Source organism: Amphiprion ocellaris, chromosome 5, assembly GCF_022539595.1.
Source record: "Amphiprion ocellaris isolate individual 3 ecotype Okinawa chromosome 5, ASM2253959v1, whole genome shotgun sequence".
Taxonomy (NCBI): domain Eukaryota; kingdom Metazoa; phylum Chordata; class Actinopteri; family Pomacentridae; genus Amphiprion; species Amphiprion ocellaris.
Genome location: NC_072770.1, coordinates 19375774 through 19401770, shown reverse-complemented (window position 1 = coordinate 19401770; position 25997 = coordinate 19375774). Strand labels below are relative to the sequence as shown.

The window sequence follows — 25997 nt, the reverse complement described above, 5'->3', positions numbered from 1 at the left end:
TGTGGGAACGCAAAGAGAGCCAGGCACCCAGGGACAACAAGAGGAGGGGCAAGGAGGTGACACTGACCCGGGACAGAGTGACACGCCTAGGGCTAAATGCCCAGGGGGTGAAGGATCTTTTCTCTGCCCAGTGGGTGAAGAAGTAGAAAGAACAAATGAAAGAGACGGGGGAAAACGGAGTGAGGCTATAGCATTACACTGGGTTTAGCCTCGTGTGTTGTAATTGGATTCCTGGCAATATGGGGGCTTGGGGAAAGGATGGAGGACAGGAGGAGGTGACTGAATGGAGGAAGATGAGAGGAGGAGGGGTTCAGAATGACAAGGAAGAGGATTGATTTTAGTTTCAGCACTGGAATGAGTCTCAGGGGAGATGAAGGGAAGGGAGGTGGATGGGGCCTTGTTGGTGGAAAAGCCCCACCAGTTTACTCCTCGCCACCTCAGGGCTCCGCCGGCTCTGTAAGGTCGTGTCAAGCCGACCACCGAACTCAAATTGTACAGATTTTACGACCCATGTTCAATCCGTCGAGGAGCGAGGCGGATCCCGAGAGAGCACGAGTGAAATTAAGTTAAGATGGGTGTGAGCTAAAATGCTAATGAGAGCAGAATGAGGTAATCTCTCATCTCTCTGGTTCCCACGATTCAGAGCTTAGAACCACCCAACCTCGGGTTGTAATTTTATTTTATTTTTAAAATGCTGAAAAAACTGGGACTTTACTCGAATCTTGAATATAAAGCTGCTGTGTCAGATTGCATTGTAGCATCAATGGGGCTGGGTTGGTCTGTAATTGCAGCCAAGCATGAAAACGGAGGCCACAACTCATGTAGAATCTCAATGCTCATGAAAATGCAATCTACACGTCGTATTAACGGTAACAGATGTTGCCAGTTTGCAGTCGGAACAGCTGGAGAACGTCACATTTTCCAGGTGAGCAGATCGTCAAATATCATGCATTCATGTCAGGAGATGGAGTTGATAAAGATGAAGCTCCACCAATTTGCCTCTATTTGGGAGCATTTACAATTAAAGAGCTGAAATAAAAGATCTCTCATTTCAAGCAAAGAACTTCCACTATATTAGATACCACACTGTCACTGATGAACATGAACATACTCTCGTGCTCCTCCTCAACCAGGCCTACACTGTCCTCTGCCTGTCATTCATTCTACTATAAATAGAGTGACGGGCTCCGTGGTTAACCTAGGATGAGCTGCCAAGCGTCAGGTAGACGGAAATACCTCCCTGTACAGCTGGCGCTTAGCAGGGCAGAAACGAGTCAGAGAAATGGACCAGATGAGCAGGTACACACACACACACACACACACACACACACACACACACACACACACACACACACACACACACACAGTAAAAAAACTTAGATCTAGCCCCTCTTGCTGTGTCTGCTCTAATTCATCCGAGTGCCAGGCAGATGTAAAATGCGCAGTAGGACTGATGCATGTGTGTTTGGGCCTTCTTGCTGCCAAACAACAAAGCAAAGTTTAAGCCAGGATCACAGTTTGGATGTGCAACTTCTCCCACATGTTTTGGGCTACATACAGCCGCACAACAAGTTGGTTACATTTCTACCTTGCAGAGATCACTAACACAGAGTGAACTGAATATATAACATCATACTATAACTACTTTGACCTGGCTGACGTGGCTCAGTCTGTAGAAATAATAAACTTATGCTGAGCACAGTGACATGTAGCCAAGGTTTAATGGCAAAAATATTGCCGAGGGTTGACATTTCATGAGCAAACAGAAGCTGAATACAGAATCCGCTGCTGACTCACATCCAACAAAGACACAATCGCCTTCGGAAACTGGTATCAAAATATAGAGCTGGTCTATGTTTAGAGTGGCAAAACAAAGTCACTTTTATGACCTTGTTTGTGCCTTCTGGCGCACAATGATTTAGGCAACATTAAAGAGCTGTATTTAGACCACACACAAGTACGTATGCCAGCACAAACACACACACGCACACGCACACGCACACACACACACACACACACACACACACACACACACACACACACACACACACACACACACACACACACACACACACACACACACACACACACACACACAGCCTGTGGTCAAGAGCCTGGATACTTAGAGAACAAAGCAACGCATTTTCCTCTGCTCTCTTTTACAATGGAGAGCTCGGCTATGACATCATTTGTTTAAAACTGCATTCAGATATAACTACCTTCCCAGCAACAGCTTTCCTGTGGAAACTTTAATTCAACTTCCCCATATTTCTCTGCAGCCCTTCAACTCTTTAGAGTAAACTCAGTTCCACTGTATACATTACAGTGCAGCTTGTATTTGTTACATTTGTATTACCATCTTTGTAAAATTCACAAGTGAGCAAGTGATGACGACAGCTTTGGTAATAATTATACCTCTTTGTATATATAAAGTCTGAAGGAAGTCACCATCACACAGTTTGTCAAGCTGATCCCTTCTCTGTTCTGCATGCCACAGATTAGCAGACGCTGGGAGTCGATCTGAGAGAACAAACCTGTGGGGAACAAAGGTGCAGGAAAGCACTGACAAATTCAATAAGGCTACAACATGTTTCCTCTAAGGACTGAGAGGAATGGAAGGAAGCTCTTATTACACCCAAGATCTCAATAAAAGGTGGTATAATGTGGTAAATTCGTATTCAATGTGTGAAAATTTTGTGGAATCAATCAAAAATATATATTTATATTGACAAATATGCTGCTTGGGGATGCACAATGAAACAAATACTATCCACAAACATGGTTTTGGCTTCTTACAATTAAATTATATATGAATGAAAGTGATATTAATGCCTAAAATGCCTCATCCGAACGCAGAAAACTGTGCTCACAGAAAACAGGAAATGGAAATAAAATGACTTGGTTTCAACCTGGGTAAATTTGATTAATTTTTGGTCACATGCACTGCAGTAATTGAATGGAAACTAGAGGCTTCTTTGTACATAGCTGCCTAGCTACAGTCTACCACAGCCTGCACGTGAGGCGTTCAAGGAACACTGGTAAATGTTAGTGTCTATCAATAACCAGATATTCAGCAAGTGACGCATCTTGGGCACAGTTTTATATTTAATTCAGTTGACAAAGAACTCTACCTTAAGTCTGATTTGATGCAAATAATTGTACAATCTAAGTAATGTAGCACAGTGTGGAAGTATAGCAGTGCTCTGTTCATGTAAACGTGACAGTGCCATGAAAGTATGTTGTCTCTAAAAATCAATGAAAAACCATGATAAATATTTGTGATCTCAACATTGCATTTATTATTTTAGCACTAGTTGTGCAGTCCCAACATTTGTAGGTATTTTTTTTTCAATCAATCATATAATAAATGCCTGTCACTTAAATAAAAGGCCAAGCCCAATCATATTTAGTTTACTATCAAACAGAAATTAAAAGGCTACAAATTCCCACATCTGTGCAGTTGGCATTCCGCAATGATTTGATCAACCAGGCTGAAAAATTAGATAATATTAGCCAGTATATTGGGACGTGTCAGCTGATAATGATCACAAAACTCAGTGTACTATTGGCTAAATGAATAATTGGCCTCTTGTGGCTACGCTAATAGAGTTAGTACCATTCTTTAAGATAATAACATAAGTGCCCAAAATACCAAAAAGTGCCAAAGACTGAACTACAACCAGATGTGCACAACCAGGCTGTTTGTACCTTGCTGTCAGTGGCAGAGAGATGGCAGGAATGTGGTCTGTCCATACTGAGGCGACTAAACAAAGTTATCTCCCTGCAGCATCATAAGACTAAAAGCTCCTCCTCTCCCCACCACTGTTTATCTACTGCTTTCCAAGTCTGTGTGTGTGTCCGGCGAGATTTTATTTAGTAATCAGCCATGCCCCTGGAGATGACCGGCGCCTTGGGATTTAGGACCCTGTTGCTGTGGCAACCAAAAGGTCACCAGACACCAGTCACCTCAAACGTCATGTTTACACTGTCCAGATGAACACAGGGGATGAGGGTGGATGGATAGAGAGAGCTCAACTGTGGTATTTAACCAGGGTAAAAGCACGGCAGCCCGAACTGTGGAGACATAATCAATCTCTTTTAAGTGCCATCTGCAGTCAGTGTGGGATTCTGACACTTTAAGCTCAGAGAGAAGATTCAAATATTAAGTCCAGAGAGGTTTGACTAACCTCAGGGGAATTTGCATTCACCATGGAGGAAACAAAGGTGCCATGAAAGCAGGGATATGTGCAGGTGTGGTCATTTATTCAGGAAGTACAGCAGTCTGTGATCCCTAAACTTCATCCTGCCCTCATGATGCGTTCTGCGTCACCCACATCACCTGCTGACAGGTGCAGCGCCGGTGTGCTGCAGTTTCACTCCAACCTGTCCGACTGGCTCAGCTTTGAGAACAGTGCCAACACACACACACACACACACACACACACACACACACACACACACACACACACACACACACACACACACACACACACACACACACACACACACACACACACACACACACACACACACACACACACACACACGCACAGGCGCGCACACACACACACACACACACACACACACACACACACACACACACACACACACACACACACACACACGCACAGGCGCGCACACACACACACCCAGGATAGGCTAAAGACATGGCTGCTTTATTAATCATTTCTAATTAAGTACTGATGATAATGGACAAATTGCACTCCAATCAATATTCAACCCTATAAACCCTTTTGTTACTTTAAGTCCACACATCAGAATTAAAAAAACGCTAGTTTGCCCAACAGACAATGTCTGTGACTGTATTAACACAATGTAACATAAAACCACAATGCTTTCTGCTTCTATGTTAATTCACTGTTCCAGTTGTCCAAATTATTTTGTAAATAACTGAGAATGTGTAACACAGACATGTTCTTGTGCAGACAGCAAACCAAAGATGTCGTGATGACAAACAGCAAAACAGCCCCGACTGGCTGTGTAGGATTCCAACCATTTCTACCAAGAGGACAGTGAACCGGCTGGAGCTGCATGACACTCATCAACACACAAACCAACTGGCAGCAACGGTGGAGTTTTACTACTTGTCTTATGTTCTTTGGAAAACAAAACTGAAAATGTGAGAATTGGTTTAGATAGTTTGAATGGTGATGGTAAAAAACAGAGCAAAGTCTCCAACAGGGACAATTACATTCAATCAGGGGTTTTAAAAGTCTGGGTAAATATGGGCGTTCCAGGACGCAAGAATTCTGTTGTTTTTAGTTTGTGGAACTCAAACTAAACTGATTAAATCAATCAAGCTGATACAAGCTTATTGCAGATATATCAGCTTACGATATATGTCAGATGGTAGGCAACAAGGTATTGTATCACCACCAGAGAGCACTGACAAGCTGATTTTTCAACTTAAAATATCGTGCTGAGTGCATATATTGGCCTCAGTTGAAAAAAAAAAACAATCTAAGGGATCTATATTAGAATTCTTACTTTTCTGTAATGGCTTTGTCACATGTTTGCTTGGCACAAGATAGATTTCAGTGCAATCTGATCATACAGTTTAGCCTATATTTAGCTGATAATTAGCAAGGCAAGGCAAAGCAATGCAAGGAAAATGCTCTGAATGCTCTGTAGTTTTTCATATCTCCATCTGTAAACATTTGGAGATGAGGCAGATATTGACCAATGTGACTCATTGTGGTTCCACGGTGGAATGGGAAGGTGACCGTGACAAACAAATCAGTCGCTCACATCATTTTATTATCTTCAAACAAAGTGACGGCATGAGTCAGGCTTCTGCTGATGACCATGTGATTAGCAGGTTTTATAAGGTTTTCATAACCACACATCTCATCGGCCCGTCTGTGTTTGAACGATGAAACACACCCCTTTCCACTGTTTAATTACACTGACATCTGTCAGACTGCTCGACATGTTAAATTCACAAGTGTCCCAGACATGTAACCAACTAATGTACGCGACAGAGCAGGAGATGTCAAGAATAACTTGGAATTTCAACCAAAAACAAAGTGCAAGATGGACGAAAGCAACACAATGGAGAGAGGAAATGACACACAATAATTAGAGTTGGAGCAACAGAGAGTCACAGATAGCAAAAATGAACAACAGCCAAAAAAAGCCCCTTCAAAAAGGAAACAAAAGCTTCACAGTCCAGCTTGGTAACATATGACAGTGCCAAATATGGCAATTACTTTTCTTATCACGGTCAGGCCAAGTCTGGTTTTCCAGCTGTCGTCTGTGATAACATTGTTGAAACGTGTGTGCTGATTTCTTTGACCCTCAAGACTCCTGGGACCAACACGATCCAATGCTTGTAATGAATTCCCCTTCACAAAAAACACTATCTCCTGTTGCGAAGAGTCGACTCCAAACGGGCCTGTCATGTGCACTGCAAAATAAATTTTTAAAAAAATGAAGAAAGAAGCTCAGAGACAGTGTGACAGACAGAGAATACTACTTGTCCACAGTGACTCAGCAAGCAACTAGGCCACAATCCAGTTCCAACTGTCCTCTTATCAGCCCATTTACATCAAGAAGAATAGAGATCAACTGCCCCTGAAAGGAAACAGTGTGTCTGTGTGCACTCAGAGCCTAAGAGCCCCACAGGGAAATTAGATTTCTTGTCTAATTTATGAGCTCTGGAGCTCAGTAGAGCATGAGGACATGGAGGGACGTCTGTGTTCACCAGCAATCTTCTGCCTATTTGCACCGACAAGTTTTTAAGAAAATATGCGATTCCCTGTGTGTTAAACAGATTGGTGCTATACATCATCCATATAGGAACTGTCATTACACAGCAAGGTGCATTGAGTGGCAACATCAAAGAAAAAGAGAGAGAAGGGGAGCTGGAGGACTGAGAGAGTGATCGTATAAAAGAAAAAAAAGCATGCTGATTCTGCACAAGGCATTTACAATGATGTAGCTGGCTGGGGAGATTCGCTTTCAGAAGCAAGTGGAAAGATGAATTCTGTTTGACAATCCGTGTGGCCCTCATTTGCAGCACACAGTCTAATTTGATAGCTTTCCTGCAAGTCACAGTGGTACACATTTGAAGAGCATACATCGAGAAAGTCCACCCTTTTTTCCCTCCCCAAGCGACAACTTTTTACTGCAAAAAATAAACGGCACTTTTACTGAAACGCATTTCGATGATTGTGCTGAACTCCCTCGGAGTGTCCGGGCCATTGTGTTTTCCTATAAATCCAGCAGATGGGTGACATTTGGGTAAGGTGCAGGAGCATTAGCCGGAGTACAGGCCATACTGGGGCCTATAAAATAACTGCCAGTGACACACAGCAGACACCTGAGACACTAAAATACTAATCTGGGCCAGGCCCAGCTATGTAAACACTGCATTCCTGCACAGAACAGAGTGCAGGGAAACAGTGGTGTGTGAGTGTAAGAGAGAGAGAGAGAGAGAGAGAGAGAGAAAGAAAATGAGACGCTATCCCTGCATGCAAACTTAAGGGAATATAATCTGCATGCATTAGGCTTACATGTTTATCCTAAGGGCATGGATCTTTAAACTGGAAAATCCCTGTGTGTGTGTAAGTGTATGAATTTAAACCCACAGCGATAGTAATAGAGCGTTACCAAGTTGCAAATGGAATTCCAACCCAGCCAACACAATCCTGCCCATTTGACCCAAAGCACAACTAAAAAGTCACAGATTGCCCACATGAAAGCCTTGCAAATAACATTAACAGTATAATATGCATGGTAAACCCTCAGCTTCACAAAGCCAGCATCCAAATTGGTGTCAGTTAATCAGTGTGCTACTGAATGATGACAAAGCCTATAGGATCTGTCAGGTCATAATCTTACTTTATGGCACTATGTAAATACAGGTATCTAATAAGGCTTGTAATGATGCTAGCAGTGGCGCAGCGGTCTGCACTCCTGTCGTTTTTCTATTTTCTGAAAAACCCAATCAATCTGTGATTCACAATTACAGGCATGCACCGTGGGTGAGTGGGAAATGTGATTTCAGACAGATTTAAGTGATTTAAGATGCCAAAATTACACACACAATTGCCCCAATTTGATAGCACAGCCTCTCCGAATAGGAATATATTGTGTAATGTGCGTTTAATTTGTTTCTGAGGCTTGTGTTTTACTTTAATTACAACGACAAAGTATAGAGTGGCTTGCTTTGGAATTTCTTTACAATGTTGATGTGAGAAATTCAAGTATATAAAATTTTGAGAGTTAGGCCAAGCATTTCTGTCAGCGTTGGTTCGGGGCGGTGTAAGGAAGTCATTTAAGTTACTAAAAGCAGCATTTGGTGGTGTAAACCGTATATGTAATGTGTCACGAGCCATGCTCTGAATCACAATTGTCCCCGCAGATTCTGTTGAACTCACGTAATCACATGATTAGTTGTGCATATGGTTGCCTGGATACAAAGCCTGCCACTTCAACTCAAGGCAAAAAGGCCTAACTCACAAATCCCCATATCCTGATTTCATTCTGAAAACTCTGACCATAAGTGGTGATTCGTCTCTCCGTTGCTTTGATGCTTGTTAAGTTTTCATCCTGTAAGACCAGCTGGATAATCAATACTGACCGCTACAGAGCTCCAGCCAGAGAGGATACAGTCACCAGATGATGTTCAGCTTCTTTATGTTCAGAAAAAAAGGACATGATTCCAGATGACTGCACAGACACAAAGTAGTGATAGTTTCTGAAATTAGAACACCCCAATATGAGGTTGCAACATTCATGGATCTTCATAATAACATGAAATGCACTATACTGTACATCAAGCTACATTCATTATCAAATTCATAGGCATACAAAGTCAAAACACCTTAAATAATACACTATTAACCAGAAAAATAGGTAAAATACCATGCAGAAAACTTGTTTCTGTCTCTCTACATGTAACTGCTATAATGAATCAATTAGGGGATTCAAGGGAATGCTGACACGGCAGCAGAGAGCTCGCGAAAAAAATTTTAAAACAATGCTGTACCCCCATTTATTAGGACAGACACTTAAAGAATGACATTGTTTTAATAGAAGTCGTATTTCCTATGACTTGCATCGATTTGCAGCAGCATGGCAGCACTCTGCTTCCACTCACAACTGTGACTTCTTTTCTCATAAGCAGTTTCATGGGGACAAAACAAAAGCCATAGCTGCAAGTACAAGTGCTAATGACGTCCATCCACAGCAAATGATGGCATTATTTTGCTTACACTGACAGTCAGGCCGAGCCCACAGACACCTCGAAGCCTGTTTTAAACCTAAACTGAAGGAGATAAGACCTCCAACTTAGTAAAGCATCTCACCAACAGCACATGTTCAGAAGACAGATAGGTTTGCGAATGTGATAGGTAACAGAATTCCATCAGACCCCTGCACTTACATGCTTAAAGGTGTGTGAAAGTGAACTTTTTTCACCAATAGAGTTTGACATCGTTATGTTTTTAGCTAACTGACAATGTGGAAAACATGTCTATATGCAAACACTATTAACACTTGTAACATTAACTTATCAATAGCATGCAAGCTGCTGAAAACCAGGCATTATAAATATGCAGATTAACGACAGCAGTTATCAATGATCTACTGAACTCCTGCAGAAAGAGTGGAAGTGGGTGACTGAAATGTGCACTAAAATATTGCTGCACTCATCTCTGCAAGGATTTAACCTTTTCTAAGCAGCAGTGTCACATGTGAAGGTGGAGAGACATGAGCATGTCAAAGAGCTGACCTTAACAAAGAGTTCCTTCAGTTCTGCATATGAAAATGTAAAAACATACAATGATACAGTAATTCACTACCATTGTTTAATGGCTTCTTTTCACATCCTGCATTGCATTGTTTTGTGAAATTAATGTATACTACCATTCAGAAGTTTGGGTTCACCCAGGTCATTTCACGTTTTCCATGAAAACATGATTGCACAAGAGTTTTCTAATCATCAATTAGCCTTTCAATACCATTAGCTAACACAATGTAGCATTAGAACACAGGAGTGATGGTTGCTGGAAATGTTCCTCTGTACCACTATGTAGATATTCCATTAAAAATCAGTCATTTCCTGCTAGAATAGTCATTTACCACAGTAGCAATGTCTAGACTGTACTTCTGATTAATGTTATCTTCATTGAAAAAAAATGCTTCTCTTCCAAAAGTAAGGACATTTGTAAGTGACCCCAAACTTTTGAACAGCAGTGTGTATATATTTTCATGCATACAGTTTTGTGGCTTTTATTATTCCATTACTTGACGTTTTTTTTTTTTCTTGTTATATCATTTCAGTATTAGTATCAATCTATTTAGACAGGGACAATACTAGTCAATCAATCACAACACAGTTTAGTTCAGGTGAAGCAAGAAAGTTTGGACAGTATTGTTACTAATTTGTTTAATGACATGTTTACAACTGTACAATTCCTCTGAAAAGATCATTTTATGTCAAATTAAAATTGTCTAAAATATAACTGTCATTTTTCTTATCCTTAGCTGCAACATAATGTATTATTTTTTGTAAATATATCAATCCAAAATGAATTTTAGAGCAATATCTCAGCAAAACATTTAGTAACTTATAGTCCTGACAAGAAACGCATAATAGTGCCACATTAAGCGTGAGCAGACTGTACGAAGGGTTTTATATTCATAACTCTACCAGCAGCATGGCATGAAAAGAAGCAAAGGTCAACCCCAAACTAACTGGATCTGACAGACTGCGTAAGTAAGTAAGTAATAAGTTCAACTGGCTGGCTATTTACAATTATGTTTATTTGTGTGTTATAACAGCGTAATGGTAAGGTGAGGTTACGCCAGAACACGGCCCTGAATCCATTTTGTATCTGCTGCTGGAGGAAATTTTAAAAAAAATTGCTTTAAAGAGGATCAAATTCTCGCATATGCATAAAGGATGAAAAAAATAAAAGAAAGCCATGGTGAAGATGCCTACTGGTTTCTTCTTAAAAGATGAAGATTATCGTAATTTTGCGAAAAGTCATGGTGTCGAAATTTACTTATAAAGTGCAATAATACCAGTCCTAAACTTTGACTTTCAAGATCTATCATTAGGTGTACTTACACTCAAAAAAGAAGCAGGGTGATGACCATAATACTGAAATTTCTGTTAACAAAAGATCAAGCGGTCTAGTTTGGTTCTTTCTGCCTTGTGCTCAAATTGTGTTTGTGTTCAGGCTGAGCTCTGGATAAGCTGTGCAGTTACAGAACGAGGTGGGTGAGCTGCCGTCGCTGATGTATAGAAGGCGTTGCAGGTGTCACATAAATCGACGACACTAGACATTAACATCTGTGACTGATGACAGCAGAGAGAGAGAGAGAGAGAGAGAAGCTGGACACCAGTGTCCTCTTAATTAAGACTCAATCCTTTCCCTGTCTTTGCTAATTAGTCTCCGCTTGTCTAATTAAGATACTATCAGGAAGCTGTTACATTTCACTCATGGTACTGGTTTAATGAAGCCTGTACAGTAAATGGCGAATCGATGGACTGCTTCTGGAGGAGAAAAATGAGGACAAAGTCTTTCTATTGTAGTTTTCATACAGTATTGAGCTCTGACCTTTAAGAGCTAATATGCATGCTGACCTTTATGTTGCACTATCAGACGCACACAGTGGGACAGCATAACTTTGTGCTGCCATGGTGCCTAGTGATATCAAAACAATCAAAGACGCTGACCTGTCCCAGAGCTGAGCTGTGTTTTCAAGGTTGTATGCAACTACTTAAGTTTTGGGTCAGATGGTATCTGCTAATAATTTGTATAATCTTAAATGCCAGTGACATTATATTGTGATATGTGCCCAGTCTCAGATACTACGACCACATGAGGATGACAGTTATTCAATCCTGCGAGGCACATAAACTCTCATTAACTGCCTCGTACAGTCATTATGGAGGTGTTGATAAAGTACTAGCAGTGCCTCCATCTTCAGCGTTTTGCCCTAAGAACCTGACAGATTCAAGCCCGCACATGCTCAAGGGATACTGGACTTCTCACCCAGTCATGTTTTTGTCGCTGCGAAATTACAGAGAGGAGTTAACAAGTCATAATTAAACTAAAGCTCCTCCAAAAATCTGTTTAACTGCTCAAATTGAGGCATTTGGAGACAAAATGAGGAGATCCAGACCAAAATCGCATGCAGTTTCTTCAAAGTTAATTAAGTTTTAAGTTTGTTTTTCTGACAGTTCTTTAAATAATTGTGCTAATGATCAACAGCTTTATTTAGCAGTCATGAGATCTTAGGATAAAATTGAATTGAAACTATGTGGAACTTATATCTGACATAATTTTTTAACGGATTCAGTTCTAGCTAATGAAATTATTTTCCCTTAAAATTGCTAAAAATGCAGCTGAGGCACATTTATGCAGAGTTTCACAGTCTGACACAGAGATAGCAGATAGTTGTGATAGCTCTAGGACAGAGTGCCATTTGGCCCTTAGCTGCTAACTAGTAATAACAGCTCTGAATTACTGGCTGCTTCCTCCTGAACATCTATCAGAGCTGGGAGGCCACCTGTGGAGCTGACACCACCATATCTACCCTGCCATCATCAGAGATTACCACAACCATTTGGTGCCCTGAAGGTTTCCAGCTAATTGCAGCACACACATGCTCTGTCAATCAAGGCTGCTAGAGTGCTGGTCACCATCACACTTTTCCAGATGGAACAACTGCAGGCATCTTCTTCTCAGAAGTGTCACATTTTCAGTTCAAACTACTGCAAAAAAAATTTATTTTACCATTACTGTATAGCCCCTGGTTTTAGTAATGTTATAAATGGACTATTTTACTGACTAAAGCAGCTGAGTTGCCGCCGTTCATGCTCCCTTCAGGAAGAAAACTCTCTCTGGATCCACATTGACAAAAGAGCAAAACAAATGACCACATGGCAGCTGATGAGTGTGTGAAACCAGGGCTTGCTATCACTTCTAACTTTCTTCCTGAGTGATAATTTTACACTGAAATATCACTGAATTCACAGAACAGCCATTTTTTAAAAACTTATGTCTCTGGTGAGTCCGTCAAACAATGTCGTGATGATCAAATCAGTAATTTAATGGTGCAGTAGCAGCTTGGAAACAAATCTGAAGTAACTGCTGCTAACTTGTAGTCTCAATGGGTTGCATTTCAGTCAGTATTTCATACTTGCTCTGTAGTCCCATAACAGACAGAGGAAATCAAATAGATAAGACCAGCTTTACCAAGAATTTGGCCGTATTAAAGTACAGTAAATGTGATGACAGAAAGCAGGAGAGAAGTGAACAGATGTAAACACTGGCTGAATGTTTTGGTAGCATGGAAACCCAACTGTCTTACAGTTTCCATCCTTTCTGAATGTGCCTCAGCTTTACAGTTTTCACAGTGCATTGACTTGTGGGCATATGATCAAAGTTAATGGTAACATTTGTCACATTATCTGTACAATGTCCAAAAACTACAGATTTTTCTTTTGTTGTGATGACTTTCCCAACAATAATAAAAGTAATCCACAGGGTCTTTAGTTCGTTATATGCTGCTACAAAGATACTCAGTAAAATTGTTACAAACTTGTAAAGCTAGGAAGCCATCTAGTTACATGTGCCTGTAGGAACATAAGCAGTAAGTGTCTTCATATTTTCAGTTTCTATTTTACACCTCAGAGTTTATAAAAAAAATCCAAAACACAATAAAAATGGAGTTTCATCATATGGGGCCTTTAACTATGCTAGAATCCAGATAGGTGGTTGAACTACTAATAACTGTAGGTTTTCCAAACACTGCACTGAATTTTGTTAGACTTGGACAAAGCCAGGTTAGCCATATTCTCCTGTTTCCATTCTTTATGCTAAGCTAAGCTAAACGGCTGCTTATTCCAGCTAAACACTTGGTATACACACATCAATGTGTGGTATCAAGCTTCTCATCTAACTCTCACCAAGAAAGTGAATAGTCACAAGTAGGTGCAATAATTCCTCACTGACCATACACATCAATTACTAAATGCTTCCAGGAAGACATCACTGTAGGCTCATCAGCAGATATATGAGAGGTTATTTGCAAACCACAAATCAGAGCACATTACCAATCTGTCTTCCTTCCTTCCAAATCTTTCTCAGTGTTTTATTTACCCATAATCCATCACATTCTCCCTCCACACTGGCTGCTACCCACATAAAGCCGTTTTTCAGTGCTTTGCCACACACTGCCGTCCATAACTGCTGTGAAAAGACCTGTTCGACAATCTTTTCATTAGAGGACTTAGGCAGGAAAAGGAACAGGGTAGGGGGGACTCTGTCAAAATGGGCTGCCCCTTAATAAGAGCCTTCACAATTCCCATACTCAGGCGACAATAAGCATGGAGAGAATAGATAAAGACTTGAGAGGGGGAGTGATAAAGAGAGCAGGCAAGATGAATGGAGTGAAGAAAGATGAGCAAAAGGAGGAGGGATGAGGCAGTGTGGCTCGGCAGGGCATTGTTGTTGTGAGCTGCATAATTGCTGCTCCGAGAAGACTCTGGGAGTTTGGGTCTTGTGAGTGTGCTCTGCCGTGGACAAACAGACAGACTCATGTCTAAATCCTCTTAATCAGGGCTAGACCATTCTCTAAACCTGTGGATACTCCTTTGTTTTGTCTGCGTGTGCATGTGATTGTGCGTGAGTAAGCCTCCCAAAGACTTCACATTAATGGGATTTGTGTAAACAGACCCCACGGCCTTAACCAGAATGTAATGAAAGGTAAAGAAAAGGAGGAAGCAGACTGGAAGGGAAAAGGGCCTTTATATTCCAATGAGCCTGAGAGATAAAGGACGGATTTCCTGGGTGCAACCACAACTAGAACGATAAGAAGCTTTAACGACAACTGCTAAATTCCATGTAAATGTCTTTTTACACTTGTGCATCTCAAGAAGTCAAATATGAGGCAGGTTGGTATTACAGAAACATGAGTAAGAGTAGGCACAAGCACTTAACAATGCTCCTCTGTGCACACATACAGTCCCTGCTGGAAAGAACTTATAAAACCTTCAACTTCTGAAGAGCCTAGTAGCATTTTTTTCTTGGGCACATCAACTTGCTACTGGCTCCAGTGTCAGCCATATTAATAATGCTCACAGCCACTACCAATCCCATCATTTTGCTTCCTAGTCATGCCTGCTAGAGGCATAACCACATCTCATCCTAGTTTAACAGCAGCAGAGCTGACAGAAAGACTTGGCCACGTCAGCTTGTCTGGCACGCACACAAATAGATGGGCACACATACATTCACACAGCGCTACTATCTGCAGGCATGCATATGATCCTATTCCCCGCTTAGCACCGGACAAAGAACAGAACTGATGTGAATGCAGGTTGGTGTCTTGGTACATAGTTTCATTACTCAGTTACTGACTTCACATTCAATTCAGCTGTAAACGACCCCCTCACAAAAATGCATTCAAACCCAGGCTCAACCACACCCACTTTCCACATGTGACACAAACTTGGATTGGTGAAACCCTAAATAGAACATTGGATGTGATAAGTGCTAAGGAGGGTGTACAGTTGCCCCAAACACTGTGAAACTGGTCAGTGCTGTAAACTAAGGGTGCAATTACCATTACTACAATTATCAGTTAATCTGCTAGCAATATCCTCAATTAACCCTCTGAGCCCAAAGCAGTCATACTTTTACTCACCGTGGGCTCATTTTTCAATGCAATAAAAAGTCCTGCATCTCTATGGAAACGGCACAACCATGTCTAGAAGTAGGAGAAGAAGTACAGAGAACTAAAATACGCCTTTTGTGCAGTATGGCTCAGTTATCATGCCATAAATCATTTCATAAATGGTTGAATTTCTTACATCAGTTATTTTTTCAGAAATTTCAAGCACATGGAATCATCATGCACAGCATTTTTTCAAGTCTCTCCAGGGGTTACCAGTTCTGAAAAAAAAATGGTAACCTCACATACTGTAGACATATTAGTACTAGGATTGTTCTTTTTTCTCCACTTGTTTATCATTTTCTCTCTAAGCACGGCCTGCAATTCAAACCAGTTCAGCAGAAAACCAGCTGAATTTCTGTCATGTGACTGTTGTTCACAGCTGATTCACTAATAGCTTTTTACTTATGCCAAGGGACGCAGAATTTCTTGCTTTTGGGGCTGAAACGATTCCTCAAGTAATTTGATTACTAAAAGGCTTTGTTTAAGGCACTATAGACTACACTATATATGCACAACGCAGTGCAGCTGTCCACCCCTGTTCCACCCGGACAGTTGTTTCTGTTGCAGAGTGCGCTCACTTCCACTTTTGATGCTGTAACGCATATGACAAGTGCAGAATGCAAAACGGAGATGGAGACAGATGATTACTTGATTAATCACCAGAATAACTGATAGAGTGCTCGATTATTACAATAATCGACAGCTGCAGTCCTATTGCATATAGTTTATTTTTGGTGAATTTTTAATTGCTGTGTGTAGAATAAAGGGATATCAATGAACCACCATGATTGTAAGCTTAGATTTGGATCATTTTTGAAAATGCCACACGAGTAGTTAAATGACTGTCAGAAAGTTGAAAATTAGACAATTCTTCAGGATTCACAGAGAAACTCTGTAATTTTGGTGATTTTTTTTTTTTTTTTTTTAAAAAGATGTTTTGGGCTTCCCAATGTTAAACTGTTGCAAAAAGCACTTTCATTAAGCCTAAAGCAATGTTTTTTTAACTAGTGTTGCCCACAACCTTTTCAATCTCAAGCACGCATATTTTCAAGATCTCAGCGCTTCATGAATAAAGTCTGATTAAGACATTCACCTGTTCTGAGGTTGGAGGCTCCCAGCTGGGGGGATTATGCTAACCAGGCAGTGGGATTGGCGGTGTGGGAATAAATGGAGGCCATTTGAGTAGATTTGTCAACTCATCCTACACTTTGCCTGGGTTAACACTTACTTTACTGAACCAAAGCAGCCTGATATTAAGCTTTGGGCTTTCATTTCACTGTTTATCAAACACTCACGAGGAGCTCATCATTTCGTGGTCTGACAAATGAAAGAAAGCAAAGTGCTGTTAAATGACTCCGTGTTAAAAAATCCCCAAGAAGTGACAATGAGAAAAGAGTGTGTTGACAGATTGCTGGTTTGGAATTGGACTGTAAAGGTCTCAAAGGGAAACTGTAAATGAGCTCTTCAGCCACTTCCTTAGTGATAGCTACAACAGCTAAAAAAAGCAACGGATGCTTGTGTAAAAGAGTTCACTGCCAGCACAGAGTGATGATCATTCAGAAAAAAAGCAGCTCATAATCTCTTGTGGTTTAAAGATGTACTCTTTTAAAGAACTTCTGGCAAATGTGTCTATATTCCTCAAAGTTTACATTCCTCTACTGCACATGTGTACAATTTGAGAAGAGCAGGCTTCAAAGGGATCTGCCTCACCGCCTCCCCACCCGCTACTAAACTCGCTATCATAAATTAGTCGGCCTTTCTCTTCCCCTGACAGTGTGCATAACTGCAAGAGCCAAGTGTGACCAATTCCCATTCACACTCAGTACAACAGCCTACACTTGAGCTAATTAGGAAAAGAAAGACGATTTTTCAGCAAACAAGAGGACAGACTGCACACATGTGCATATGGACCTCCTTAGTGGGATTACTGAAAAGAAAAAGTGCTGCATTAGTGAGACAGCATTTCATGGTCTACTTAGATGGTAACCGAGTGTCCCTCCAGCGTATCTAAACGCAGGGCTTAAGCTGAGCACCGACAACACAATTTCAGCTCAAAGTAGACAGGATGCTTATACTGTACACATGTGACTTCTCTCTCTGACTCTGACCCACACACACTCGCATCAATATAAACACACACCCTGAAATTAAAACCAGAGATCTTTCCTAAAGTCGGCTGTAAGGGAGGAAGCGAAGTCCTTCCACTGCTGTCAGAGAATACAAAGGTGGAAGAACAGTTGAGGCGAGGAGGGGTGTCCAACTTCCTGCTGAGAGAAAGGAAATAAACACTTCCATATGCAATCCCTGCCAGAAACACTTGCACATATTCACACACACACACACACACACACACACACAGCCTGGACTTAATGCAGTGACAGTGTTGTAAATTTGTGCAGGAGGGCCCTAGTTAGCAGCACGCACCGCCTTATGAAAGGGAGAATATTTTCTGCTTCCACAAATTTATAGCCAGTAAGGTGTCATTCATCACATCAGCTCTGTAATATAATGCAGTTTGGAAAGAAATACACGCCTCACGAGCCGGAGTTGGGGGATTCCTGATTGGTCAGATAGAAGGATGGCTGGTTTTACATGAAAAGGATTCAAATTTCTCGGGTGTGTGTGAGAGCGTGGTCACGTGCAGCAAATCCTGTTGACTAACTCGACCCACACACAGCACATAACCTCCGCCTGGGGAAACCCATGAACTCTGGGCCACTGTGCTATTTTTCGTGTCCGGAAAACACACATCCATACACAGACATGAGCGTTATAATCCTGCAAAAGACCATCACTGGCTACAGTTCCTGGCATAATGTTTATAATATTCACATCACCCACCTTTAACTTCAAGTATGATGCTCATCTTACACTGACACCTTAATAGCACGCATTAAGATACACAAGATCACACACACACACACAAAGACTGTATCACAAATTATTAACACAACCGGTGTGTGTGCTAACGCCAGAGAGAGCATGACACTAATCTGGTCTCAATCTGAACTGTCTGTTGTGATTTTGTGTTTGCACAAGCACATATCTGTGTGTCTCTTGTGAGTATTAGCCATAGTTTGCTTGGATATGTGGAGCAGTAGGTCATGTTCTTATGAAGATTATCCATAAAGAAGCTCCGGGGGTTTATCAGATTGACACCATAATGTGAATTATTGTTTGCAAACACTGCAAACTGTCAGTGTCATTATAGTGCATCTCCGTGTGAGCGTTAAACACTAAAATGCATTAGGACAAGGTCAATAGCTGCTTGTTTAAAAGGGTGAGGAGCTTGTATGTAATTACATAATCCAGTTATTTTCCCACAGCTTCTGCACACTGAAGTGCACTCCTAATGGTCTGGGCTGAGCAGCAGAGCTAAGGGTGTGTCATCTGCAGACTAGATGTGTGTGTGTGTGTGTTGTTCTTTTTCACTGATACCCCAAGCAAACATCACAATCTCTGCAGCACAACTCTACAGGGCCTTTTATCAGCTCAGACTTTAAGTGCGCATGTGTGCTAAGAGGTCAGCAAGAGTGCTGAAAGTCCCGACGTAACACTGTTCAGCTCGTTCCTTCATGCAGCTGAGAGTCTACAGCAGCACAGGCTCTGTGAGAAACAGTGAGCCGAGACAATGGAGCGGTACCTCTCCTCACATCTCGCTCGATTAAAGTGAGAAAATGGCACAAGCTCTGGGTAAAATTAGGTCACTTAGATTTTTACAGATGGCCCTTGTTGCCAAGCATATTTTCCCAATTAAGGCTGATTAGGGAGGGAAATTCCCAGACAGCGTGAATTATTAAAAACTTGAAATGGAATCTGATCATGTGATGATGTACGGCAGTGACACCCGACATTCCCAGATGGGTACTGGAAAAAAAAGGGAGGGGGGGGCTGGGAGACTTCTGATTGGTCCAAAGTGAGAAGTGAGTTTCCTTCTATTGTCTAAAGCCACTATAAACTACAGCCAGAATGGAAGATGCATTGTGAACTCTACAATGGTGACTGATGGGACACTTCCCTGTCTACATGCTGTACAATAACAAAGGTTCAAGATCCAAAAAAAGCATTTCACAGCCAAGCTCTTGAAAAAGACATCCACCTCTTGGCACTTTGATCTACTGTATTTACTTCTGTGCTTCTCCCGCAGAAAGAGTTTTTTCCCAGAACTGCAGGTAATGAATGGGGGACAGTATGTTACCCAGGATCCGAGGATGAACAAAAACACAGGAATTTCTGAAAATTTAACCAAACTAATATTTAAATGTCAACATTTGTTCTCCCTGACTCTTTGTCCCAAACTTGTCAGAATGATGACAACTTACACCTTTTTTATTTCTATAAGCAGAGGCGTAGTTGTCCTGCCAGAAAAAAAATGAAAGAAGCTGCAAATGTGGTGTATTCTTGTGTTGAGTTACTTTCAGTACGTGTGATGTTTGAAATGTGCTGAAGGTTTTGTATATAAGCTGTTGAAGTCAAGGGTTTTCTAAGTCAAATAAAATGAAAGAAAAGGTGCCTTTAAAGAGGAAAAAACAAAAAAAAAACAACAGATGGTACGAGTAAACCATGCTTACATTTGTGCTAACTCTGCACAAATTGAGATGTTAAGAACAGGAGAATTCATGTTTGACAGAAACACAGAAGGCTCAAAGCTCTGCTGCATTATATTCCATTGTGCTTTGAATCTTCACCTGTTGCCAAACCATGTGTTTTTTTCCTTTGCATTATTAAAGACATTTGAACAACAAGCTGATGCACAAAAGAACAAATTGGTGCAGAAAAAAAATCACAATAATACAGGAATTGATGATGATGCTCAGAATTTCAGCCCTCCCACCTGCTCCCTGCTTAATGTGACCCCCAATGTTCAAAGCTATGCCTATGCACGGAACTACTTCTATATATACCATCTTCACAAGAATCTTTGGCATCACACAGAAGGAAAAGCACAGGTCTAAGTAAAAAAAAAAAAAAATTGTAAGACCACAATTCTGTGTACAAGTTCACTGTCACACTGTCATGGCTGACTGGGACGCCATCATCAATGTCATTGCCAACATTTCTGGTTCAGTTTGGTGACATCCCATAATGAGCAGCTTAGCTCCGCCTACCTTTAACGTGAGCAGAGGTCTAATTATCCAATAAGTGAAAACAGTGCAGGACCTTAAATCTCTAACTTATGTTTGTACAATTTTATATGTAAAAGTACAAAGTTTACTTCGAACAGTGTCACAATAAAGGTCCTATATGCTAAATTTTAAGAATTTTACTTACCAAAGGTGAACTGATTGGTTAACAAGGTGTCATTTAGAGAGAAGAAACTGATAAACCATATCTGCTTGTGTGGCATTTGTTTAAAATGGAAGCACACAACTGTCCAGTACTGCAGTAAATAACTTGGAGAGGAGGTGACAGCGGCCTCTGGTCTTGTCAGAACTGGACTCGTACGTTAAGCCTGCTGCTCCCATCCCAAAGTGGATAAGTGGAAGGTTTTTTCCTGCACTTGACAACTGAGTTGAAGTTATTATACAGTTAATTGATCAGTTGCTGAATATTTTTTAAAAACTGTAAACTATTTTGATAATTGATTATTTGGTTGCAGTAATTTTCTAAGGTTAAAAAAATTCTTAATTCTCACATTCCAGCTTCTTGAATTCTGTTTTTGTTCCTTCTTTAAAACGGCAAACGAATAGTTTTGGGGTGTGGACAAAACAAGACATTAGAGGAAGTCATGTTGGGCTTTGAGAAACACTGATTGACATTTTTTAACCACTTCCTGGTGTTTTATTGACCAAATAACTAACTGATTAACGTAACTGAAAAAAATAGTCAACAGATTGACTGACAATGCAAGTAATTGTTAGTTGAAACCCTAATTTACAATAAACAAAAATAAAAGACGAGTAACTTTTTGGAACTGCAACAAAGGTGCCTAATTATCATAATACTGTCCTGAAATTAACAAGGAGACAGTTGGGTGTTAAATCCAACATGTAGCACCTTTTCACAACACTCCAGAACAGGCCCGGCCGATACTGCTGCCAGCGTTCGCAGGTTATAAATATGTGAAATTGTCCTTGAAGAGTTGTTGCTCTTTTGTTTGCGTCTCTGCATGAAGTTGGAGTGGTCCAGCCTGGCTCTGAGCATCCCTTCAGCGGTCTGTGTTACCACGCTGGGAGCCTGTCAGAGTGGCTCAGTGTCAAAACGGCCAGCCCTGCTGAGCGGAGCTGACCATGAACTAGCCAGACCAGCCACACTGGCCGGATGTTCAGCTTTTGTTAGACGCCCAACGTCCCCATTCCTGTTCGGTGCAGGAAAAATGTTGCCCGTCTAGCCTGTTTATTGAGTTATCATATACAGGTATTGCCCAACAGTCACAGGTAAAGAAGGCCAAGGCCACTTTAGCTGTATGTCAGACCATGTGTGTGGCGTTCTCTGAACTGATCTCCTCATGTGCACTTTTCTGGGATTCACCTGATGTTCCTACAGGCCTCGCGTCTAATTAGAACAACCTAAATCCATTTAAAGTCATGGAATGAGTGACACCTTTAAGGATGATTATTTCAGATGATGGAGGTCTGTTCTTCCTCTATAAAGATGGTGACTAAAAAGCTCAGATATACTCATTATTTAATCAACAATTGAGTCGTTTTGAAGGACAGAACAAAAAGGAAAGCTGAATAAACAAAGTCTGTGCTATTTCAATCCCCTTTAACCTGACAGGTGGCATTTTATGTACTCAAATGCCTTCAGAATCGTGTAAATTTAACGCGGCCTGGCTGGACAAGTGTGAAATATTTCACAGCTTCTTTAAGTTGCAGCAGCACTTTAAAGTCTGATGAAGCGATATATCGCCTGGTGGAATTCACTTTAACACAAATATCAACTTTAAAATCAGTGTCAAAACTCTACACTACTCAAGAATATGTGTCTATTGAGGTTGCTTTTTAAGCTTTTTAGTACATTTTGTGTAAGCCGAATTGAAGATGGTGTTCGTCTGTTTTGACAAATGTGGTTTGGAAAAACATTTTCAACCGCTTTCAGTCTTTAGCCACGTGAGCAACATTAAAACGCCAAAAATTCAAACGGAGTTCTGCGTGCGCCGCCGCCTCCAGCTCTTACCTTGCCTGACAGTTTTCAGCCTGACGGGACCTTTGCAGTTCTTTATCACGGTCTGCACGTCGTACAGAGGTAATCCCGAGATCGAGAGGTTCTCCACCTCCAGCAGCAGTTCCCCTTCGTTTAATGTTCCACTTTTGTAAAGCACCACATCCTCGTTAACTTGGCCAATGTAGGCGAACTCTCCGTTCTCCGCGCCGCCGCGCAGCGCCACATTCAAGTCACCGCGGGCATCTTTGGAGACGGAGACCTCGTTCACTCTGGAGGTCCAGTGGTTCTTCTTTAGCACGGGCTTGGACATTGTGAACAGTTTTTTTAAATGAACCAAACCGGGTGGGTTGTGAGAAAACAGTCACAAGCAGCGATGCCTCTCACAAAGTAGACTTATATCTGAGAAAAGCGCAGCAAACTTTCTTTCTCTTCCACATAAACATGTGACTGTTTTGTCCCACCAGCTTCCCCCGTGGCGGAGAAATCAAGCCATCCCTGTGTTCTCCAAAGTCCCTCCTTTAGTGTGTGGATATTGTTGTCATCATTTTCTTAACATCCCTGCAGTTTAATCCCCCTTTATCGATGTCATCTTTCATCTGCCACGGTCTCACTCACGACTCGTGTCCACTTATTAAATCCCCTCAGTTGTTCGTAAAAACTCACTTTCTGGGTTTTTTTTTTCTTCTCTCCGGTTAAAAGCGACTCAACTCTTCCTCCTCCCTCCCACGGTGTTCACTTTGTGTGCTCCTTTATCCAGGTACGTGTCTCTCTGGTGTGTTTAGCGGACTCTCATCGCTCTCTGCGCTCTGCGTGCTGCTGGGAATGTGTTGCTGTTCGTGCTGCCTTCAAATGCTGTCGGAAATGTAGGTCTTCCAATGGGAGGTCACATGAATTACCGCCTCAGCTATGTGGGTGAAGTGCACGTTTTGCATAAGTGAAAATATGTGAGCTAGTCTCATCGACCACAAATAGCCTAGTTTAAAGAAATACACGAGTCTTGTTAATATGTATTTTTTCATGCCATATATTTGCTTTACAATATTTTCTTACTGTTATATTTTTCCGGTATTTCTGGTTAACGCAGAACCGACAAATCTGTTTTAGCCTGTCTACACTGGCTCACAGTAAGTATAAGTTTAAGATCACTGTTCAGGCCCAGCTTGGCCTTGCTTCTACTTATATTTCTGACATTTTCCTAGTGTGTGCAGCAGATTTTTTTCTCTTTTTCAGAGGCCCAAATAAAAATTTAAGGGGACACAGCATTTGCAGTCAGGGCTTCGAGGTTCTGGAACAGTCTATCCAAGAAATCAGTTGATCTCTTTTACATCTCCTCTTAAAACACATTTCTAGAATTTAAAAAAAAAAGAGAGAGAGATTGAAACATTAAAAATCAACACACTATCTGTCACGTTTTCCACTAGAAGAGCATTTCCAGATTCCACTCAAGTTTTCATTTCTTTTAAACTGTCATGTATCTATCTAGCTCTGTAAAAACAGACACACGGCAGATAAATATGTGTTTTTAACAGTCTTTTGAATGTAGATGACATTGTTTCTTGTATCTTGCTGCCTTGTGAAGCTTTATGTTGCTTTGATTATGCAATTGCTCCATAGATAAAGATCTTTGTTGCCATTATTTCTGTCTATTATAAGTTTAATTTTATATAGTGAATCTTTACTTTAAATAAATTAGGGCCAAATCTAATACCCAGTTTGTAAATTGTGTCCCTATGTAGCAGATGTTTTTACACGGTATAGCCAAAATAAAGTAGCACCTATAACCACTGCATGACATTAGCTATTTCTCTATTTTTGAGCACGGTTGGTATATTTATAGTAGACAGTAAGTTGGGACACTGACTGTTTTAAGTTTGAATATCATATGTCGGAGCCTATAAAGGGCACATGAAGGCAGCACTATTCCAATAAGCGCATGCGTGCTGCTCAGAGCTATCTTGGATGTCCCTTCTATGTAAAACAGCTTTTGGCTTTTGGCTTCCCTAATTTAGATGCTGGTGTCAGTTTGTTTACTTGAGCTGGTTGAGCTACATGTTGTTAAAATTCACTCCCTGTGTGTAAGAGGTGCTGTAAAGTGTGTGTCAGATATTTTCTGACATTTAAATATTTGCATAGCAACTTCTTTGTAGAGATTTTTGTCAAGGACTGCTCAAAAAAGTTTTTTTTTTTTTTTTTTTTTTTTTAAATTTACTCAACAGCCCTGATGTAATGATTCTGACAGAAATGCTAATTTGATCACGATCTCGTCAGTCAGTGGTTAACCCTGTGATCCTACCAGTCAGGATTCCTGCATTTCAGGTTAGACAGGCTCGCCTGAAACCTCCCCTCTCTGTTTACACACTCCAGTGTGTGTAATTGCCCCTGACACTGAAATGTCTGCAGGATTTGTTGTTTCCCTTACAGCACACTCACATTTTTGTGAGTCAGCCATGCTGCAGAAGGCCTTTTTCTGTTTACCAGTATCACAATTTCTAACTTACACAGAAAAACATTTGTGGGCAGCATTATGAGTCTCATGAAAAGGGAGAATTATCATTTTAGTTATTCTGAAGAGTCCATCGGTGAGTCAGATAAAGACTGAGAGAGAAAAAACAAGATGCCATAATCCAAGAATCAATGTGAGAAAAAATAATGAGATGAACAATAGATCGACAGTGGGCTAAGACAGCAGGGATGATCAGACTGATAATAGGGTCAGATGGGCAGGGCCTCACCTGGGGAACCACATCAGCTTTTCCCAACCTAAAAATAACAGAGGAAGAACTTTTGGTCCTGTGGGAGTGAAAAACTATTGTCCTGGATGGGACGAGAATACAGTCAAGTGCACTTTAAGCTCAAACTTTACAATTTTCACTTCTCTCTCTCCATGATCAGCTGCTCATACATGAAATGCATGATTAATATTTGTTCAGTTTGATGCAGTTTCCTCTGAGGGAAGCTCTCCTCGCAAGCAAGTGATGAACAATAAGCATTAATATAGAAAAGTACTTAAAACATAACTCGAGACACAAGCGTCGTGAATTATGAATGTCTTCATTCATCTACAGAGCGCCATTAAACTAAACAGGCCTAACACAGCATTCCTAACTACCCCATAAAAAATACATTGAAGCTATTAAGTTGTACAAGACACAAAAAGCCCAATCCTTTCCCTG

At 41.0% G+C, this 25997-nt stretch overlaps 1 protein-coding gene across 10 annotated transcripts in view; it reads right to left on the bottom strand.

Annotated features, from left to right (window-relative positions):
* Nucleotides 1-23642, bottom strand: part of magi1b (membrane associated guanylate kinase, WW and PDZ domain containing 1b) — a 153130-nt gene extending 129488 nt beyond the window's left edge. For 9 of the 10 annotated variants that reach the window (XM_023295624.3, XM_023295639.3, XM_023295627.3 and 6 more), the window contains exon 1: nucleotides 22837-23642. In XM_023295624.3, the coding sequence (XP_023151392.2) occupies nucleotides 22837-23134 (298 nt within the window). In that variant the 5' untranslated portion in view covers nucleotides 23135-23642. The remainder of the gene's footprint in view (nucleotides 1-22836) is intronic. The other variant, XM_023295646.3, reaches the window with a different exon arrangement.
* Nucleotides 23643-25997: the final 2355 nt, after the last annotated feature.